Source organism: Manis javanica, chromosome 1, assembly GCF_040802235.1.
Source record: "Manis javanica isolate MJ-LG chromosome 1, MJ_LKY, whole genome shotgun sequence".
Lineage (NCBI taxonomy): Eukaryota > Metazoa > Chordata > Mammalia > Pholidota > Manidae > Manis > Manis javanica.
Genome location: NC_133156.1, coordinates 63848851 through 63870893, shown reverse-complemented (window position 1 = coordinate 63870893; position 22043 = coordinate 63848851). Strand labels below are relative to the sequence as shown.

Sequence of the window (22043 nt, the reverse complement as noted above, 5' to 3'; positions counted from 1 at the left end):
GTACAATTCTTCCAAATAAGAAACTCTGAAAAAGGCCAACTTTGGGAGTTGTGAGTTCAGTATTGAATATGTTGACTTAATGTTTTTGTGGTAACCAAGTAGAGAAGTCAGTCACATGCATATTTCTATATACAAGTTTGTAGTTCAATGGGAAAGTCTTAGTTGGAGATTTAAATTTTGAGTGTGCTTGGTTTAGGTGGTAATTGGAGTTGGGACATGTGAAATATTCCCTAAGAAAGAAACATAGAGTAAGGGGAAGAGAGACTGAAACCAACAGAGCTTAGAAGCCCATTACTGCTTAATGGCCAGGTGGAGGAGGGTGAGCCTGCTCAGGGAACAGAGTGTGTCATCTGAGAGTCTGGAGGAGGGTAGGTCAAGTGGGTGTTGCATGTAGGAGTACATGGTCATAGAGTAGAATTCTCCCAAGGGGTCAGGTAAGATAAGTGAGAAATATCTCTGTTGGGTTAGTAAAATGAAGTTTGTTGTTTTCTTAAAAGTATCTGTATTGGTGTCATGATGGGGCGAAAGCCAAACGGGAGCAGATTGAGGAGTGAATGGGAGGGGAAAAAATGGGGACAGTGAACATAGATAACTCCTCTATGAATTTTGTTTATAAAGAGCAAGCAGTAGTGGAACAAGATGTATGGTGAAGGGAGAAGTCCATGCCTTCCTGTCTTTATTCCTCCCTCCTTACCCTTTTCCATCCTTTATTTCTTGCTCTCTCTCCTCCTTTTTTTCTGTGAGAACAACATAAATGTATATAATAGTTGATGGGATAGGAACAAGTTGAGAAAGAATGGTAGACAGTACAGCAAAGAGAACTCTGTTAGGTTCTTGTAAGGTTTAAGGTTCTTAGGGATAGGAGGAGATGAGATCTAAGGTACAAGTACAGTGGTCATCCTTAGATGGGAGGGTGGCCCGTTTTTCCACAGGGGAAGGGTGTTAGAATGGGAAGAGAAATAATGGATATGTAGGTTTGAAAAGGCAAGATGAAGGAGTTTGGGGCTTCTTTCTTTCTAAAGAACGAGTGTAGAACCAGGTTGTTTTAGGCACACGAAAAGTGGGAAAGTTGAAATGGTTGAGAACAGTGGGAGAATAAAAAGGGAATTGGCCAGAGAAATGTGATAATATTATCAGATATTTAGGGCCCATTTGAAGTTAATAATCATGGGATTCTCCCCAGCAGTGGTGGGTTGCTTGAATGCAAGCTCAGAGAGCAGATAGTTTGGATCCATCCAGCGGTAGAGCTTGATACAGGACTGCAACTAAGAGACAGGATAGCAAGGGAGTTTAGAATATTAGCAGATGTCATTGAAATGATGCCCCATGGCATTTCAGTTATATAAACAGAAAATAGAAGAACAGAGGTGATTGATTTGGAGAAATTTGAAGACTCAAAGCTTTAGTGTTTCAGTGAGGTTGAAAAATGGTTTCAGTGGGATTGGTTGAAAGCAAGCTGATGGAATAGGAAATTATGACCAGAGACGAGCATGAATTAGTTAATTTGGAGCTGTTAGATGTGATGATGATAATACTGAAGAAAAAGCCATGACTTATGTAAAGTGGAAGAGAATGTTTCCCCTCCTCCCTCCTGAAAATGAAACCTTTGGGACAGCATTTCTTGAAGTGAATTTTGCAGAATAATATTTCCTCCAAAAAAAATAAAAAAGATTGTCTGTGCAAATAAAGCTCTAAACATCCTACATTTAAGAAATATACTTAAATTTCTTTAACTGGGCAATACTAAAACCGGTGGCACTATTGAATCTTTTGTAGTATAATATCTATTAATAGTCATCTAAACTAGGATTTTCCTAAACACATTAAGCAGTTATTTTGTATGTAATGTGTTGTCACTGTTAAATTAATGAGGATAAGTAAGAATAATTATCACAACATAGTGTTTATTTTACAAATAATTTTTACATTTATGTTAATGTATTTCAATATTAAAAGTTTTATTTTCCTATTAAAAATGAAGTGTCTAAAACATAAAAATAAAGGTTTTTTATTACTTTGTCAGTGACATTTGTAACATTCATAATTGCTTATTGGAAATCTTCAATTACTAATGGGTAGTGTAGTTAGAAAAGCCTACTGTATTAGTTCTATGTAACAGTCAGCCAAAGCAGAGTAGTTAAAGCAAAAACCGAGAGTTTATCCACTCATGTAACTAGATAATACCCAGAAATTCAAACCATGTCAGCAAGAATTTGTCTGTCTGCTTTCCTCAGCTCTACCTTCTGTTCTACTGATTTCATTCACAAGCAGGGGGCACCAACAACCCCATAGTGTTGCAGTTTCTCTCAGAGGGGCTGAGGGTGAAACAAATGCTTAGGACCCGATTGACTCCTTCCTAAAACACGTCTCCCAGTTGGATTTTATTTGCAGATAAAGAAATGCAATAAGTACTACATTCCTTTCTTTAAAATACATTATTTTCTATTCTTTCATTAAGTCTTAGAATTTTCTTTTAGATCCTGCAGTTTCGGATTCCATTTTAATAAATAAAATCTTGACTGAGGCCTTGAAATGCCAAATGTTTCCAATTACTAGTTCAGTAGCGAAAGGAGCTCTGAAGAGATAAGAGGATTATTCATACATGAGCAATATGAGAATACTAAACAGTAAAACCATTCAGGAAACTTTTAGATGAAGTTGGAAACTTAAACATTTACAAAAAATGAAATATTTACATAATAGTCTTTGTAGTACTTTTGTGAGGTCCTCTGTAGCAAATACAAAACCAATACTTCCCCAAAACAAACAAAAACAAAACAAAATAACGAGACTCAAAACTTTTGAGAGGTCTGGACTTTAAACTTCTAAATGATCTGAAGAATATAGGCTTGAAGTCTAAAGGCCTTTGTGGTAATTGACTGCCTTAGAAAATGGTGGTCAAATTCAAATATGTAACTTTTGATAAATTAATGGCCTTCTTTGTCATATTGAAAACCTTTGAATTGTGTCTTTGTATTTCTTTTGTTCATGAATAAAGGTAATGGAATGATGACTGGTTAATATTAATAAAATACACATGAATTTCTGTATCCAGTTTGGATATGGAAAGTTGCAAGGGACCATTCTTAAGGGCTGCAAGTTATCTTTTAAGATATATAAAGTTGTGGCTATGACTGGAGAGCAAAGAGAATTCCCTAGGCTCTGCCACTCTCCAAAGAGGCTGTAAAGCTCGAAGAGATCTCCCATAGTTCCTGAAGCTGATAGATCGGCTTTGAAGCGTAGGCAGGATACTGGGATCTGGCCAGGGTTCAGCTACCATTCCTAGCTGAAGGAAAACTGATCTAGCTTTCAGAATATTAGAGGCTGGTGATGAACTGATTAAGAGTAAAGCAGACCTGATTAACTACAGCCCCAACTCTAAGAGGCTGACAGAAAAAAGGAGGATGTATGCCTCTTCATTGAGGTAAGTTTTATTGAATTCAAATTGTAAAGTTCTTTTTTACAGAGTATCCAGCATATGATAAAAAAATTTGCACTGAGATATGTGACCCACAGCTAAGAAAATAAATAGAATCAGAGATGGCCCAGATACTGGAATTATCAGACAATATCTTTAATATAGCTGTTATAAAAATGCTAAGGTATTTAATGTAGAAAATGGACAATGCGATGAGAAGATGGGGAATTTCAGCAGTGATGTAAATACTATAAAAATGGAAATTCTAGAAATTAAAAATATATCAGAACTGAGGAGTTCATTAGATGGACTTACTAGTAGACTGGTCACAGAGAGAAAAAGATCAATGGGATGTGAAGACAGGTTGAAAGAAAGTATCCACATTGAAACAAAAAGAGAAAAAAAATAACTGTTTGAAATCACGGGGTAATATCAAATGGGCTGCCACACATGTAATGAGAATCTGAGAAGAAGAGGAGAGAGAAAAAGGAGTAGAAAACATTTTCAAGAGGCAGTAGTCAATGTTTTCCAACACTTTTGGCCCCCACGTCCATGAAATTTAACAAACCTCAACTAAGATAGTTAAAAGAAAAAAAGCACATTACTTATATGCTGGGTTTTTTTTTTTTAAGCAGTCAGAAAAAAATATACTTTATGCAAAGGGGAATAATTACATTATCTCTGACCTCATCCCAGAAACAATGGAGACCAAAAGACAGTGTGCTGGGAAAAAAAACAAAACTCATCAACTTTGAGCTATATCCAGTGAAAATATCCTTAAAAATTGAAGGCAAGCAGCACTTCACACTTACTAGGATGGCTATGATCAGAAAGACAGACAAAAACAAGTGTTAGTGAGGGTTGTGGAGAAATTGGAAGCTTCATATAATGTATGAATGTAAAATAGGTCAGCCACTTTGGAAAACAGTTTAGCTGTTCCTCAAAGTTTAAAAATTAGAATTATGCTATAACTCAGCAATCCATTCTTAGATATATCCCTGAAAGAGTTCAAAACAGGTAATCAAATACATATGTATGCATGTTCATAGCACTATTCACAACAGCCAGATACAAACAGCCCAAATGTCCTTATCAGTATTAGTAAAATCAAAATAATAATAGCTAATATTTATAAGCTTTCAGCATCATAAGGGAGAGAGGGAAGAGAAAGAAGGAAAAAATGGGAGGAAAGATCAGGGAGAGACAGAAGTAAGGAAGCTGCTGTGAGAAAGACACGAGCAGCTGCTGTAGGAAATGGCAAAGGGGTTATTTCTGTCTGATTAAAATAATGTGTTAAATAGAATAAGGAACTTGGGAGTTTGTGAGGGTGTGGCTGCAGTTAGTAAATTGCCTTCTTTGCTTGACATTGATACCTCTAGTGAAATAATACTTTCATTATAATGTATCTTTTGTTGTGCAATTCATTGGTTTAACCAAAGAAAATACACTTATTCCCTTTTTATGTCTCTTAATTGTTTTAAAAGCAGAATCTCAGTTGAGTCTTGATAATTTAACTCATAATACTGTGATTTTTCAAAAAACTGTAATGTGCAGTTGTTTACTGAACAGAGCCTATCAGTACTTAAGTTACTGAGTCAGCACTTAAATTGTTCCTCATAATGAACCTGGTTGGTGTGCATCTTGCACTAGACAATTTATAAAAAGAATATCTTTGGCCATTTTGCTCATACATTTTGAGAAAAGCACCATGGAAAATGAATTGTATCTAAATACTGAATAGAAAGGGAGCTGATTATAACCTTCTGCTTGGGTCTTGTTTTCCTACAGGCATCATCTTTTTTAAGAGATAGAGTCAAGAAAGCAAAAGAATGCTATGACATTTTACAACCTAGGTATCATCAAACTCTGTTCTGTTATACCATTAATTTCCTAGCATTGTTATATTAAGAAAAGACCTTAATAATTATTCAGATGTTCCTTTTGCATGTTTGGTTTCCATTTCATTATTTCAGAATATGAAAATGCTTGACTTAGCAAGGGGGAGGCTGTGTTTCTTTTAATAAATGTTCTTGATATGCAAGCATCAAATTAAAAAGACAGTATGACAACTAGGTTACTAAGCAGTGAATACCTCTAAAATGATTTGTCTTCAGTCAGAACCTGGTCACTAAAATAAATTATTTACAAACTGTCTAATATGTAAGTTCTATATCCTGATGGGAATAAAAATTGTATATCCTTTATTCTCCTCAGCAAATTAACATCAGCAAAAGACTCAGGTATCTGTTTATTGATAAATGCATTCCTTTTATGAAGGACTTGTCGATATTTGGAGTATTTCATTTACATTATGGAGTCAACAGCATAGAATTTTTTTCAGGAGACAGGCTTCCCTGGCTTATAATTTCTCTGTAGTTTTTTCTCACAAAGTCCCTCCAGACTTCATAGTTGCCTTACATAAGTGGCCCTAAAGATATTTGGCAGTCAGCGTGGAGTTTGAGCATGAATATTGTTATCTGTTTCTTGATTCTTATTGCCTCCTGATTTGAATAAATATCTGACTCTTCCTAGTGGACCAATTAATCACTTTTCATTTTTTTTTCTAAGAATGTTATTAGATTGGGTTTATTTACAAAGTCTGTGAGAAATAATACTTGGTTATTGTTTTAATGACTCATTTTAGCAAGTAAAGTGTGCCAGCAAGCACACCTTCCCATTGGAAGTCAGGTTCTAAGGTTGCCTCCAGCAGAATGTGACAAAAATGCTCTAAGGGAAGTTAACTCTGGCGGCCAACCTGACGCATGGAACTCTTCAGGGCAATGAAAATGATTGGGGAGTTGGAGATGGTCATGCAGTTTTTGAGATGAAGATTTTACCTAGTCCAGTGTCCTCCTGTTTACTGATATGGAAACTGAGAACCAGGGTACTTAAATAATCTGCCCAGATTTATACTCCTTATCCCTCTGACATCATGTACCTATTCTTCTACTTTAGTGCCTCCTTTAAGAGCCCTGCTTTGAGAACTGTTAGGTGCTTTTTGGTTAAAGTTGTTTATTTGTAGCCTACTACAGCATCTAGAAGAGTTAATTTTTGTTAAAGTTTCTAACCAGCAAAACCTCAGTTCTTACATTTTACATCCTTAGTCAATCAGAACCTGAGGTGACCAGAGAGTCTGTCTTGCTGCAATTTGGGAGTTGTAGTGAGAGTAACTTCTCTACCTGATAGGTATAGTTTTACTTGAACTGTGAGTAATTAGTTATTATTTCTTATGGAGTTTTTTAAATTGATAGTAGGTAAAGTTTTAATTATTATGAAATAGTATCATACATACATACACACATACACACACATACACAGAGAGACCCTGCCTCACTTAATTAAAAAAAAATAAAATGAACCTTTAAATGAAAGAGTACTTTCACTAATTGTATCCCTCCTAACACACAATATATTGTGCTTTGTATCTTAATATAAAGGAAGCAATTTTTGAAGTCTTTACCCCACACCTGGATCTATTCATTAGATCTATTAATATTAGCTTCTTAAGAACATACTTTCTTTTTTCATATTATCAAAGGGTTTGGGGGAAATGGTTCTCTTTCCTTCCATAGGGTTTGATGCTCAACATGTAGCTTAAGTAGAGTTATTATCTATGTCCGTGAATATTATTAAATCATTTACAGATAAAATACTTCCTAATACCTAAAACTGTCCCTGAATGTTCTACTTTTCTGCATAACCTCCCATGTCATTTTCAGTTCTGTGTTCACAATACTCCTACATTGGGGCCATACTCTCTCTAGTATTCTAAGAAGTTTGAGTCAGAGGAGCAGTCTAAATTCACAGTAGAGGTGCCTGGTGCTTTCTTGTGAAGCTTTTCATTGCCGAACAGGTGAGGTCAGCACTTTGATCTCATCTTCCCATCAGTAGTATCAGCAGCAATATCAACATCAGCGTCACTGATGATTAACACCACTGCCACCTCCACAGCCACTCCGTCAGGGGCAGAAATGCTCCAGAGTAGTAAGAAAATGGACAGATAGGTCTGGGAGTAGAAAAACTACAGCTAACACAGTGTTTGCCAATGTGTGTGCTTTACACCATCATAATATATTTCTTTATAAATCTAATTACAAAACAACTGCCATGTATGCCTTACTCCCCACTCTTTCACTCTCCACATCCTAGCTATATCCTTTATCAATTTTTACCTCCCCAAATGTCTTTACTTCAGAAGACTTCATAAGTACCAGAAATATATTTGAAAAAAATTCCCAAACACTGAGGTTGAAGATGGACATGCTTTAAAGAAAGGCCACTCTACTCTTCAGTACTTCAAGGATGTCTTTCCTTCAGTAGTTCCTGTGGCTCCATTACTGTGATTTTTTACTAAAAAATAAAATGAAGCTACAGCTAGGATTAAGGCTATAGACTGCTCACATTCCTGTGATATCAGCTCACATTTCTATGATGATGACCATTTGTACTACATTAAAGATTTATTTCTTAAAAGTAAATTTTACTAAATGTGTATGTACCTTTAACATGTTAATGTTTAATCACTTATAGTAACTTACTTGTTAGTAACCTTTGAGCAAAGTTTAATTTTTTCCATTTTATAGATGGTCAAATTGAGGAAGAGATAGTGATTTACATAGTATCATAAGTAAGTTAGTAATGTAAGTGATAATGGTGATGGAAAAGAATTTGAGATCACCTATTTGTAATAAGGTTATCCTAAGATTATTTTAAATGATTAGTATGTGTGTATTTATAGGATAATAACTATTAGCCCTGCAACATTAGAATGAAAAGTAAATAAAGTGGGAGTAGACAAGAGGAGAAACAAGATTTGAATTTCAGAAACTGTTTATCAGGTAGCATATGGCCAAAAATGTCTACATTTACTAGACATACTCTAGATATTAGAGACAAAGGGAATAAAAAGATGTTATTTGAGGCCTATTTTAGTTACTTTCCACTGATGAGTAAAGTTGAGTATAACTACTGATGGAAGACATGGAAATACAGTGCTTGGCAATAGGATCTCATGTTCTTTTGTCTCCTGCTGATTAACGGTTGAAGTGTGGTCATTATTGGAAAATTGACCAATGCTTCCATTACAGATGCCTCACACATGCTTTGCCATCATACTCCTTTTTACATTCCAGTTCTCATTTTTGTTCTTTCTCTTCTTTTTTGCCATCTAACCTACCCCATTCATTTGCATTTGAATCTAAAGATCTGAAATTTTAAGGAAAGGTTTCCTTCAACTGTGATAAATGATACTCAGAAACATACATCCTATAGCAAACGGCAGCCTGGATTGACTTGCCTTAGAGGTTATTCTGTCACCATCTCCTTCAGGTCATTGTCATCATCATCATCATTGTCACCATGTGAATTTTTGGGAAACTTCCTAACTACTTAAGTGGAATTCACTGTTTAAAGAATGTGTTCTATATAGTTCTCTTCCTGTGTTTTCCCTATTTTTTTTCTTGACGTTTCCTCACAGGTACAGTGCTATCTGAAATCTTCTATGTTAGACTGTACCTTTTAGCTTGTGTCTTTGTCTTTTTTTTCCTGCATTTTAATGCTTGGTTTTATGTGAATTTTCTTTGCATTTTTTTGTTTTCTCTCATCTCGTGAATTTCTATTTCTTAATTTTTTTCCCCAAATCAAGACATTTACTGCAAGACCAGGAAATGAAGATGCTATAGAGTTAATATGCATTTGATTATGTCATCTTTAATGGCAAGAAGTTTATATTTTATTTAGTTGGGAGACATGGTGGATGGATATGAGCTGTGGATAAAGATCTCAATAACTAGCATTATTGGATATATACTGGATAGTTTATTACTACTGAGGATTTCTTTCTTAATCTTTCCAGGAAAGAAAGGAAAGGCTGTCCAAATTTGAATCTATTCGTCATTCAATTGCTGGAATAATTAGGTCTCCAAAATCTGCACTGGGTTCTTCAACAGTAAGTAGGATGAACTATGTAATACTGGAAATAGTCATTGTCTAGCTTCTTTCTGCTATATTAGTGAAAGTCACATGTATATTTGTCCTTACAAATAGAAAAAAGTAAGTAATTTAACCTTTTGTATACATATGAATCTGTTCAGTAATACACCATGTAACATTAATGTAGGGAGGAAAGAAATAAACTTGTATTATAGACTTCCTGTACTACATATAAATAACTACAGAAAATATTCATGTACTTTGAGGCTTTATTAGAAGAAGAATATGAACAAATTTCTTTTCCAATGAAACATTTTTTAAAATAGGGGTTATTATATGTGCATTTTTTAATGTATCAGTTTACATGTGTGTTCATATTTTTTAGAATAGTTTAACTGTAAAATTAAAGTCTGTTTGAAACTTGGGTTTGATATATTGGTTACCTCTAGTAACAGCATCTGTAGCCGAGCAAAATAACACATATTATTATCCCATTTTTATAGTAACATATAAGAGCATTTTTCTTTCTTCATTGCCTTTAAAACTAAATCAGCAAACTTTTTTTCTAGTCATGCCTCATTCACAATAGAGCTTTATGATAGTCTCTTATTGAATGATGGTCAAAACAGTATTCAATACAAACTAATTATATGTTTTCCCCCCATCTTTCTGAGTTTCTACATAATAATATCATAATATTATTTCTTATCCTTTAAAAGTTTAGCTGTTCAAGATAATGTGACCTAGTATTGTTTAGAGAAGAGTCTAGTAAACATAGATTAGTTAAATACCCATTCACATTTTTCATTTATTTGCTATAATTCTTTTTAAAAATGTAAATATGTTCGTTCCCATATTTATTCCATGCAAGCAACAATCTTCTACATGCGATTGAGGCAAAGCAACAGGTATTTTAATTAACAGAAAAGAAGAAAATTATGTTTTCGTATTAAAGAGATTTTCTCCTTATCTTCAATGCTGCCATTGTCACTTTCTCTATACAGAAGTTTCTGTGGGAATTGGTTGGGGGGATCTGTGAACTACCGTAGACCATCTCTTGCAGCATTAAATAGCAAGTAAAAATTTAAATACTTATAGGCAAAAGCTACAAGATACAGTAAGTCTCTTTTAAAGACTACTTGTTCTCTTAAGTTACTAACTTACAATTTTACATATAAATAGTTCATAGGACTTAGTTTATTATGATTTGACATTCAAAATAATGCATAGGAGAGTTGATTAAGAATTTATAAGTTCTAGAGACTATGAGGACAGGTTTTGGTAACTTTTTCAGGAAAAAAAAGAAAAAAGTTTTTGAAAAGAATATCAAAGTTTTTAAAAAAATTAAAATAAAAAGAATTCTTGAAAAGAAATGTTCGAATGCCTTGGGACTTCATAAAACAATTTAACATTAATATGTCAGTGAAACACATGACATGGTTCAGTTGTCATTAACTCACCTTTATTTCATTTAGGTCAGCGGTCTTTGTGCCCGCAACCAGTAGCAGTTTATTAGTGAGCTAATTTATGAAATATGCCCCTCACCCACCATTTTCCGATTTATGTGCTAATAAGATCAAGATTGACCTGAAGAAAATGTTTTAAATACTTGAGAACCAAGGCCCATTATAAACTCAAGTTTTCCTTCAGCTTTATTCTTAGATATAAAGATGGGAGAGTGGAATTTAGAGCTTCAAAAGCTTAGCTTGTGACAGAGAAATAAGACTTCTCTGATTGTGGGAATGGGATAACACTCCCAATGTTTGTCTTCCCAACAGTTTGGGATGCTTAAGACAGGTATGTGAGGAGTTCAACGGTAGCTTCTGGGACCTCATGTTCCATACATGACTTGGAAGCTGATAGTTATGGGAACTTCAGCTTTTGGCTCTAGACAGAGCCTTTTTTTTTATAAATCAGGGTTGATTGGAGGATGAGAAAGGTTTTTTCTTCTAAGACATGCTCATTTCATCTAGAAATAGGAGAAATCTAGGTAGTTCAGTATGATGAAGTTGCAGAGGTGTTGGCTATTCTGAAAATATGTCAGGTATAGTATGCACAATCTTAATGAATTAATGGTATAAGCCATAGCTTTTTAATCTCTGAAGGTATTTACATGTTATTTTCTCAATTTAAAAGTGGTCTTTATTCTTAGATAAAATTACCACATCGACAGGAATTGATACAAGTAAAAAAAGCTTGGTGTTTACAAACTGCCATTACCTGAATGAATTGAAGTGCCTTTCCCACAAAGCACGTACCACTTTTAAATGTACATTGTGATATATTATTAGTAAATTATCAACATCATTGAAGCTATGAAATGTCCTTTTTTTCTAAGAAAATTCTCCCTCTGTAATTGAGAGTTCTAAAGAATGTACAATGCCTCAAGGTCCAGTTGAACATATTTGTATCTTCATGATGAAGACAATCATTATTTCCATCAGTTAAGTGCCCTTTGGTGTTTGCTGATTTTGAAATCTCATGAACTAAAAAGGTTGAGGCAGTTCACGATCTATGACACTATGATACATATGAATAAATGTACACAACTATTTTTCTAAGGTATTAGGTGTCCTTTTTATTTGGAGAAGGCTGTTTTCCCTCAAATATGCAGGTAACTGAGGCCTTGAGTCTTAACGTCCATGTGAAAGTTTCAGGTGTTAAGCATGATAATCTAAGATGCATAACTATTTTAATCATAATTAAAATTTTCTTCTGCCATAATATTTTTTAGATTATTCTAAGTTGGTAAAAGCAAAATGGAAGGAACATTTTTATAGTTACTATATATAATTCTTTTCTCTATAAAAGTCTTTCCAAGATGGTATAGTTAAGCATATTGAAAATGTTTTAATACTGTTGAAGAATAAATTTTATTTAAAATATTTAATGCTATGCTTAACACAGAATTCACCATTATAAAGGGCACACTTAGTGATTTTTCGTATACTTACTATGTTGTGCAACCATCACTAGTATCTACTTCCAGAACATTTCCATCTTCCCAGTAAGATACTCCTTACCTATTAGCATTTTGTCTCAATTCCCTCCACTTTCTATTTTCTATCAATTGCTAATCTACTTTTGAACCCTGTGGATTTACCTATTCTAGACATTTCACATAAATAGAATCCTAGAATATTTTGACCCTTTGTGTCTAGTTTCAATTAGTATAATGTTTTCAAAGTTCATCTGTGTTATAGCATGTGACAGTATTTCATTCCATTTTATGACTGAATAATGTTCCATTCTATGGATTTATCACATATTAGTCATTCATCAGCTGATGGATATTTGGGTTCTTTCCACTTTTTGGCTGTTATGAATAATGCTGTAATGAACATTCACATACAAGTTTTTACATGAACATATGTTTTCAATTCTCAGTTATATACCTAGGAATTGCTGGGTTGTATGATGATTGTATGTTTAAGTTTTTGAGGCACTGCCAAACTGGTTTCCAACAGTGGTTGCTGCACCATTTTGGTTGCATACATTATATTCCCACCAGGAATGTGTGAGTGATATGCCTGCACAATCTCATCAACATTTGTTATTTTATATTTAAAAATATAAATATACAAGTTGGTGTCAAGTGTATATCATTATGGTTTTTATTTGCATTTTCCCAGTGACTAATTATGTTGAGTATCTTTTCATATGCTTATTGGTCATTTGTATATGTTCTTCGGAGTCATAACTATTCATAGCCTTTGCACATTTTTAAATTGGGTTACTTTTTAATTGTTGAATTATAAGAACTCTTCATTTATTTTGAATATAAGCCCCTGAACACACATAAAATTTGAAAATTTGTCATTTTGTGGATTGTCTTTTCACTTGATAGTATCCTTTGACAAGTCGAATTCATATTTTCCTTTGATGCCACATACTTTTTGTGTTCTATTTAAAAAACTATTGTCTATGGTCATGCAGATTTTCACCTTTATTTCCTTCTGAGAGTTTTAAAGTTTTAGCTTTTTGTAGGTCTTTAATCCACTGTGAGTTAATTTTTGTATGTGGTGTGTGGTAGAGATCCAAATTCTTCTTTTGTATGTGAAGAATATTTAATTTAAAAATCCTAAAAAAGCTACAGCTGTGAAATCACTGTTTCTCTATTCAGGTAAAAATAAAAATTGGAACTTTAAAGCCTAAGTTTAGCTAAAATAAACTTAATTTTTTTGTACATAGAAAAACAAAACTAAAATTAATCATAGTAATATTTGTATTGGATTTGCCATAGCGGTTTATTTCAATATTTTTATCAGTGAGACTAAAATGGTGAGCTACCTTTGAAGACAGTCTAATGAAACACTTGGATCAGCAGTCTTGATGGAAGGAAGGATATAATTGGTTGATAGATGAATTTGTCTTTAACTGAATACAGTGTCTGATAGTAGATGCTTAATAATTATTGTTAGGTTCAGAGAAGTATTTTAATATGTTATATTAGCTCTAAGCTTGTCTTCTTTTTTTCAGTGTATTAAAACCATTAGCCTGTCATTAGTACCTCCAGGCACTGAGCCCTGCTCTATATCCAGCATCTTCCTGTGTTGCAGGAGGTTGCAATTTTGCTTTGCGAACTATTTCTCAGAGGCTGCTTTGGAAGTCACAGCCAGAGATGTTAGAATTGATTGCATAATCTGAAAGCCTAGTGGCAATCATGAGTGTCCATTTCCATTGGAGGTCTTTCAAACCACATTCTAATTAATAAGATCTGTTCTAGTCATGTCAAAAATACTGCCCTTTCTCTGGAGCCATATGTTTACTGCAGAATTTCTATAGTGAGTGGTTAAGCAAACAACTTATTCCATCTTAGAGTCCTTTGTGAGTACTGCTTATATCACTGATCCATGGAGTGTAAAACACTCTTCTAATACTAACACTGTCTGAAAAACGTTCTTTAAAATCAGAATAAAGTGCATTTTGGAAATAATTGTTCTTTAGACATCAGAAAAATTATTAAATTATTTAACTCTTGTCCCCTTAAAATTCATATTTTGCTGTATTCTATTGACATATGTTATTGAATTTTACAATTACTTTGTAGTAGAATTAAATAAATAAATAATTGGAAGAAAAGATGTGCTTCCATTATATAGAATAACATAGTAAATACAATTGTTTGTTTCTTTTAGAGAATTGGAAAGTTATAACTCTACTATATTAAAGTTGTACATCAGTTATATAATACTTGGTTTCCACCATTGAGCAGGGGTAATACAGTTCTTTTTATGTATAAGGTGATAAAGTACTTGTATTTTTTAATATTCTCCTTCAGGTCTAGCAGAGCAACCTTGTATTTCCTCTAACAAGGCATGTTTGTTAAATTCAAGTTGAATATTATATATTTTTAATCTTAGTTGTCTTTCCTTATTCTTAGTTCTTAATTTACCTCTTCTTTTTTTTTTGGCTAGACACAAGATAGAGAAAAATGGGAAAATAAAAATTAAATTTTTTGCTTTACATACACTGAAGTTCTCCTGTATAATCATGTTTAGGAAATTAAATATTGTTCTCAGAATTGCAAGTTTTGAATTACTAGGATTATACACATAATTTTCAAGAAGGGCTTATCAGGATTTATTCTCTATAATTTCACTGTATAGGGAGCAAATCTGTTCTATTCTATTCCATTCCATTCCATTCCATTCCATTCCATCCCATCCCATCCCATCCCATCCCATCATCCCGTCCCATCCCGTCCCGTCCCATCCTTTCAAATGCTTAAAACCGATGACCCGATCATGTCAGACTGATATTGTATATTCAGGCAATCCTAACTTGATGGATAATATTTAAATCTACTGAGATAAGATTGCATACTGACTCATTAGAATGGTCTGGTAATAGTTTTAGTTGAGATGTATAATGTGAAATCAGCACTGAATGTAGTTAATTGACTAAACTGTGTTAGTATTAATATTGTGGCACATTTTTTATTGTATGAACTTAAGGGAAGAATACTTGATACTGAAAAAATAAAACTGTAGAAAACAATGTAATGAAATGATTAGATGAGGAGGTAAAACTATAACTTTGTCACAGTTAGAAAAAGTAAATAGATAAAAAATAATAAAGAGAAAAAAATGATTACTAGTAAAGAGGAGATGAGTGAGGGAACTAGAGAAGCAGGAAAGGGAAAAAAAGAGCAAAGTCAGAAAAAAACAGGAGGTATTGGAGGAAGCAGAGGTGTTAGACCATAAATGAAAGACCTTTAAGAAAATGTTTTGCTAGAGTGTCTCCTGTAAGAGATCCAAGAAGATGCATAAAAAGTCTACCAAGGAAATGAGAAGTTTTGAAAGTAAGGTAATAGTTGAGTTTGGCCTAGTAATCTATCTTCGTAAATAAAATTTCAGAAAGGATTATGTAAGAAAGTAGATAGATCTCTGACATGTAACTCTGTGTAATCTTTATGCTAGGTAACAGTTACATTATTAGCTAAAGGCTAAAAAAACTCAAGTTCTCAAAAAGTACAGAAAACAGTTAAATTTATAAATGCAAATTGTGTTGCTAGTTTCCTTGTGGAAGGTAAACATTAGGTAATGCATTTTTGTTTTGGTTAAAGATGGCAGTGCATGAAAAAAATGATCAATTCTACTTTATTGCGTAAAAAATTTAGAATTTGTAGAATTACAGGTAAGCCTTAGTGTACGTTAAAAACAGAACTGCTACTCTGCTTAATTTACATTTTGTTTAGCCTGAAGGCAAACGATTATGAAGATCAAATATCTAGAATATTTTTTGTTTTTCATTGTTTTAAGAATTAACTTACTCAGTAAATCCCAGTGTAACTATTTAACAATTTGAACAAAACTGTCAGAAAGAACATTATTATTGATGTTTTCATTTTATGTTGTTTGTTCAACTATGAAACTCTAAATGTTACAAATATATTTTTCCTACCTGTGGTTGCACTTCTTTTTTACTGAAAATAGCTTTTACAACAGGAAGTTCCTATCAATAGATCAATATTTCCTACTTTTTGCAAGCATTTCATGATTCACTTACTTCTGATTGTAAGACATTTGATTCTTAATCTCTTCCTAAAATTTCCCAGTGATATACAACTTTAAAATAACAGGGGTCTTTATAGAATTTTTGAGAAATATTTAAAATCTGGTGAATTACTTCTTACCCCACTATATTATTAAGCTAGACTTAAGACAATTCATTAGTTATATTATTAAATTAATAACTAAATATATATAGGAATAGAGAATTAAATGTCATTTTTATGGTTTAAAAAAGTCATAAAATTAAAAAGTTTGTTATTAAAAACTCACAAATTTTTTAAATTAAAAAATTTTTTTTATCCTGTGCAGGCTTCTTGAGAGGTTTACTTATATATTCTCCATGCTGTTTTATTTTAGTTTTTTTTTTTAAGTGGTTTCTTATTTGGGTACTTAATTTTAATAGTATGTAGACTTTGATTTTTTTAACATTTTATCTTCACTCTTCAAAAGGGAGTTTATCTCACTCAGAGATTTGAGATTAAGGCATACAAAATCTTCATTACATACCTGGAAATAAGTCTGAGCTAGGATAGGAAGTAAAACAACCTCTTATTTCTGCCCCACACCCCCAAATATTTTCATTTTCTAGTATGGACTCCTCATTGCCTTTTCATTTAAACCAATCCTTTTATTTCACTGAGCACAGTGTGTTTTTGCTGGACAATATTCTTTAAAAACAAGGACAGGGGAAATAATTATAAATAGCTAGTACAGTCAATCAGGAAAGTTTGTCTTTAATATAACTTTAATATAACTAATAATATAAATATATTAAAAAATATAAATATAACTGGATTGACTATAACTTTAAAAAAGGAGCCTTTTGCATTCCTCATATTTTTGGGCAAAAATCTTAGACAACTTAATGACAAGGAAAAATCTTTCCCCACTGAAGCTTAAAATGATATTGCTGTTGGAAAGGCATCCTATAATATGGGAGAATATGTTCATAAATGACTTATCTGATAAGGGGTTAACATCCAAAATATATAAAGAACTCACACACCTCAACACCCCCAAAAAAAATAACCCAATTAAAAAATGGGCTGAGGATCTGAACAGACACTTCTCCAAAGAAGAAATTCAAATGGCCAAAAGGCACATGAAAAGATGCTCCACATTGCTAATCATCTGGGAAATGCAAATTGAAACCACAATGAGATATCACTTCACAGCAGTTAGGATGGCCACCATCCAACGTGTAAGAAACAACAAATGCTAGTGAGGATGCGGAGAAAGGAGAACCCTCCTACACTTGCTGGTGGGAATGTAAATTAGCTCAACCATTGTGGAACGCAATATGGAAGGTCCTCAAAAAACTAAAAATAGAAATCCTATTTGACCCAGTAATTCCACTCCTAGAAATGTATTTATTTGTTTGTTTGTTTGTTTGTTTATATTTTTATTTTGATATCATTAATGTACAATCACTTGAACAACATTATGGTTACTAGACTCCCCCATTATCAAGACCCCCCCACATACCCCATTACAGTTACTGTCCATCAGCATAGTAAGATGCTATAGAATCATTACTTGGCTTCTCTGTATATACTGCCTTTCCCGTGTCCCCCCACCTACATTATATGTGCTAATCGTAATGCCCCATTTTTTCCCCTTACCCCTCCCTTCTCACCCACCCTCCCCAGTCCCTTTCCCCTTGGTAACTGTTAGTCCATTCTTGGGTTCTGTGAGTCTGCAGTTGTTTTGTTCCTTCAGTTTTTTCTTTGTTCTTATACTCCAAAGATAAGTGAAATCATTTGATACTTGTCTTTCTCTGCCTGGCTTATTTCACTGAGCATAATATCCTCTAGCTCCATCCATGTTGTTGCAAATGGTGGGATTTGTTTTCTTCTTATGGCTGAATAATATTCCATTGTGTATATATACCACATCTTCTTTATCCATTCATCTACTGATGGACACTTAGGTTGCTTCCATTTCTTGGCTATTATAAATAGTGTTGCAATAAACATAGGGGTGCATCTGTCTTTTTCAAACTGGGCTGCTGCATTCTTAGGGTAAATTCCTAGGAGTTGAATTCCTAGGTCAAATGGTATTTCTATTTTGAGTTTTTTGAGGAACCTCCATACTGCTTTCCACAATGGTTAAACTAGTTTACATTCCCACCAGCAGTGCAGGAAGGTTCCCCTTCCTCCACATCCTCACCAACATTTGTTGTTGGTTGTCTTTTGGATGGTGGCCATCCTAACTGGTGTGAGGTGATATCTCATTGTGGTTTTAATTTGCATTTCTCTGATGATTGGTGATGTAGAGCATTCCACTCCTATAAATTTACCCTAAGAAAATAAGATCCCTGATTCAAAAACACATAGGCATCCCTATGTTTATTTATACTATTTACAGTAGCCAAGATATGGAAGCAATCTAAGTGTCCATCAATAGATGAATGGATAAAGAAGAGGTGGTACATATTATTCAGCCATAAAAATAAAACAAATCCCACCATTTGCAACAACATGGATGAAGCTAGAGGGTATTGTGCTCAGTGAAATATGCCAGGTAGAGAAAGACAAGTACCAAATGATTTCCCTCTTTTGTGGAGTATAACAACAAAGCAAAACTGAAGGAACAAAACAGCAGCAGACTCAGACTCCAAGAAGGGACTAGTGGTTACCAAAGGGAAGGGGTTGTGAAGGGGACTAAGAGGCATTATGATTGGCACTCACAATCTAGGTAGGTCACGGGGAAGGCAATAGCACACAGAGAAGACAAGTAAGTAATGACTCTATACTATCTTACTACACTGGTAGACAGTGTCTGCAATGGACATGGTAAGGACTTGATAATATGGGTGAATGTTGAAACCACAATGTTGTTCATGTGAAACCTTCATGAGATTGTATATCAATGATACTTTCATAATAAAAATAATGATATCATTGTAAGGCATCTGCATCTGGGGAGGTCTCTTCCTGTGCACTAAGTGAAACCACAACCCAGTTTGGGGAGGGTTCTTGACTCTGATTGAGAATGAATTCTTGACCAGTTTGGACGAGTGTAGATAAGGGAAGAATTAAAGCAAGAGTAGCCATGAATGGCAGCAGCCGCACAGGTAGGAGAGAACAAGGAAGAACAGAGGGAGGAAAGGGAAGGTCATTGAACTCCTGCTGGGCATGGGGCAAATCCCTTGCCAACTCCTGAAGCCAGGGTCACCTGGTGTCCAGGGTCTGCTTGAATCTGCACAGTGTGGGAACTAAGCTACTACTACTGCAGGATTGGGGGAGCCGCAGAGCACTGGACGGACTGAGTCTATGTTTTGAGAACTTCCACTTCCCTACTGGTCAGACAGAAGGGAGAGGGAAAGGATTGTTTTAAGATAGAAAGCTGAATGAAATAGCAAAGTGACAAAGACATTTACCACCTCAGGTGGAGGTTGGAGAATTCTTGTCTTTATCATGGAAAAGAGTTCAGACAAAAGTGCAATTGTCTTATGCAACAAGAAAATTTATTTGATTTAAGACTGTACACACTCAGGTGGGAGTGTGGGTGACTTCAGAGAGGAGGCACATTTAAGGGTTTAGGGTTTGGGGTTTTATATGGCTTTTTGGGTAGTGTTCAGCATAAGGCATGGTTTATACAGGTAATACATAATTCCTTTGAAGTTTTGTCTTAGGAGTAGGGTTATTTAGGTGACTGTGTTGATCCAGATCTCAGCATTCTTTATCCACACAGGTTCATTTACACTTCAAGGTCTATCTCTTGTCCTGGTTACAAAGTTACTTAATTGATAAAAGGGCTGTAAGAAGAGGAAGAACAATTTATAGATCAAGTTAAAGAATAAGCTGGGCCTTTTTCTGCAGACTAAGTAGATTTTACAATGGCCTGATCCTTGTCCCATTTCCCTGCTTTATCTTAATATGGTATTTGAGGTTAAAAGCTCATTTCATGTTTGATGTCATTGTCATGGCTTTTGGGATATTGAGTTTTGTTGTTGATGCATCCTACATTCTATTAGTATAAGTTTGCAAAATTATATTGGAATTTAATTGAAATCACATTAATAAAAATGTTCCTTCCAGTGCTTGCAGAGAAATCCTTAAAAGACCTGATAGACCCAGTCAGGGCAAATGTATGGTCTTTCCCTGTGCGTGTGTGTGTACACACTTACACCACATACACTCACTCAGTAAATTCACCCTTAATTTCATACAGTGTTGTCTAGGGACTGGGGAAAAACAGATCTTATCTAAGCCTCCCTTCCTACCCAAAAGAAACTAATAAATCCGAAGAACTGGAGTGTAATCCCTATGAAATAGCAATGTAAGTTCCTTCCTAGTCATTTCTTTTTTAAAAATCAAACAGACAAACAAACAAAGATGTTCGTTTCAGGATGATTTTTTTCTCCCAAATATATTGCACACCTTCAAATCCTTAAATGAATTTCTCAACGTAAGCTGAGCTTTTATACTTCAAATGCCTTTCTGACTTAGTGTATTCTCGAAGTTCTCCATTCTCCCTATTCTAAATAAATCAAAATTTGGGAGGATGGGTTGACTAGTAGAAGAAATCAAGCACATGGCATTCCTGTTTGTGATGCTTTTCTTTTATGTAGACCTTTCTGAGAGAGAATATTAAAAAGTTCTTTGTAAAGAGATGACATTTTCTTATTTTATTGATGTTTTTTCCTTTGAAAACATCAATGAAACACTTTTGCCATTGGCAAGACTTGGAATAGTTCTATAATAGTAAAAAGTTTAGTATTTACTATAATAAAATTCACTGTGATAAAATTTTGAAAAATATTTAATCATTTGACTACCTGCTTTAAGAATTATGAAATATTAGTTACTACTGTGTGGATTATGCATTTGTTTTTAAAAGCAATATTCTTTTACTTGTTAGAGTTGTAGGTGGTTCTTTGTATAATTTGTTGTTTAAACCCATTTTTGGGAACACAAAATTTTTTTGAGATGTTATTGAGCGTAATTACAGAAAAAGGCTTATTTAGCTTACAAAAATTTTCCTTGTATAATCACAGCATGTATATATTAAAGGATTAAAGAATATTATAAGTAGAAAAGTGGAAACCAAAATGTGGACTCTTCTTTGAAGTTTATTTGGGATTTTTCAAGGTTAATTATTTAAATCAACAGGATGGGTTTTGGTGAATATAAAATGGAACTTTGACCAGTAAGTTTTAGGCCTGTTGAATAGTACAAAATAATGAAGGCTGTCTTCAAAACTACTTTTTGTTCACTGCAAAGCTATACCTTGTCTCTACATGGAATTCATAACATACTGGAGTTCATAATATACTGAAAAACCTCAAGTGTGAATATTTGCCTTTTATTTATTATTAATTCTGATTTTCCCAAATTATGAATTACTTTGTCATGAGACAGTGTGCATGTTGTATTTTGAGTACCTTAAGAGTTAGTTCACATTATTTTTCTTACCCGTGATGTACTCTTACCATTTGGGGCAATCTAGTTCCTGTGTATGATACAAACAACGAATTTTTTACTTGTAGCCAGAAAATGTGTAGTCCATCTATTACCAATTAGAAACATTTCAAGGAACTATAATAGCTCTTATTTGGGCCATTTGGTGTTAGCATTTGGCCCCCTAAAATACAGGTAATTTGCCTTTCCTGCCATGCTCATGGCTTATATCCCCCCCTTTGTCTTTGCCAGCATGCTTGTTACGGCACGTTG

At 34.0% G+C, this 22043-nt stretch overlaps 1 protein-coding gene across 12 annotated transcripts in view; it reads left to right on the top strand.

Moving 5' to 3' along the window:
- FER (FER tyrosine kinase) overlaps nucleotides 1–22043 on the top strand; it is a 461718-nt gene that overhangs the window by 179659 nt on the left and 260016 nt on the right. For all 12 annotated transcript variants that reach the window (XR_012129973.1, XM_073233126.1, XM_037011947.2 and 9 more), the window contains one exon: nucleotides 9273–9365. Coding sequence is in view for 11 of the 12 variants with exons in the window: in XM_073233126.1 (XP_073089227.1) it covers nucleotides 9273–9365 (93 nt within the window). In the remaining variant the exon portion in view is untranslated. The remainder of the gene's footprint in view (nucleotides 1–9272; nucleotides 9366–22043) is intronic.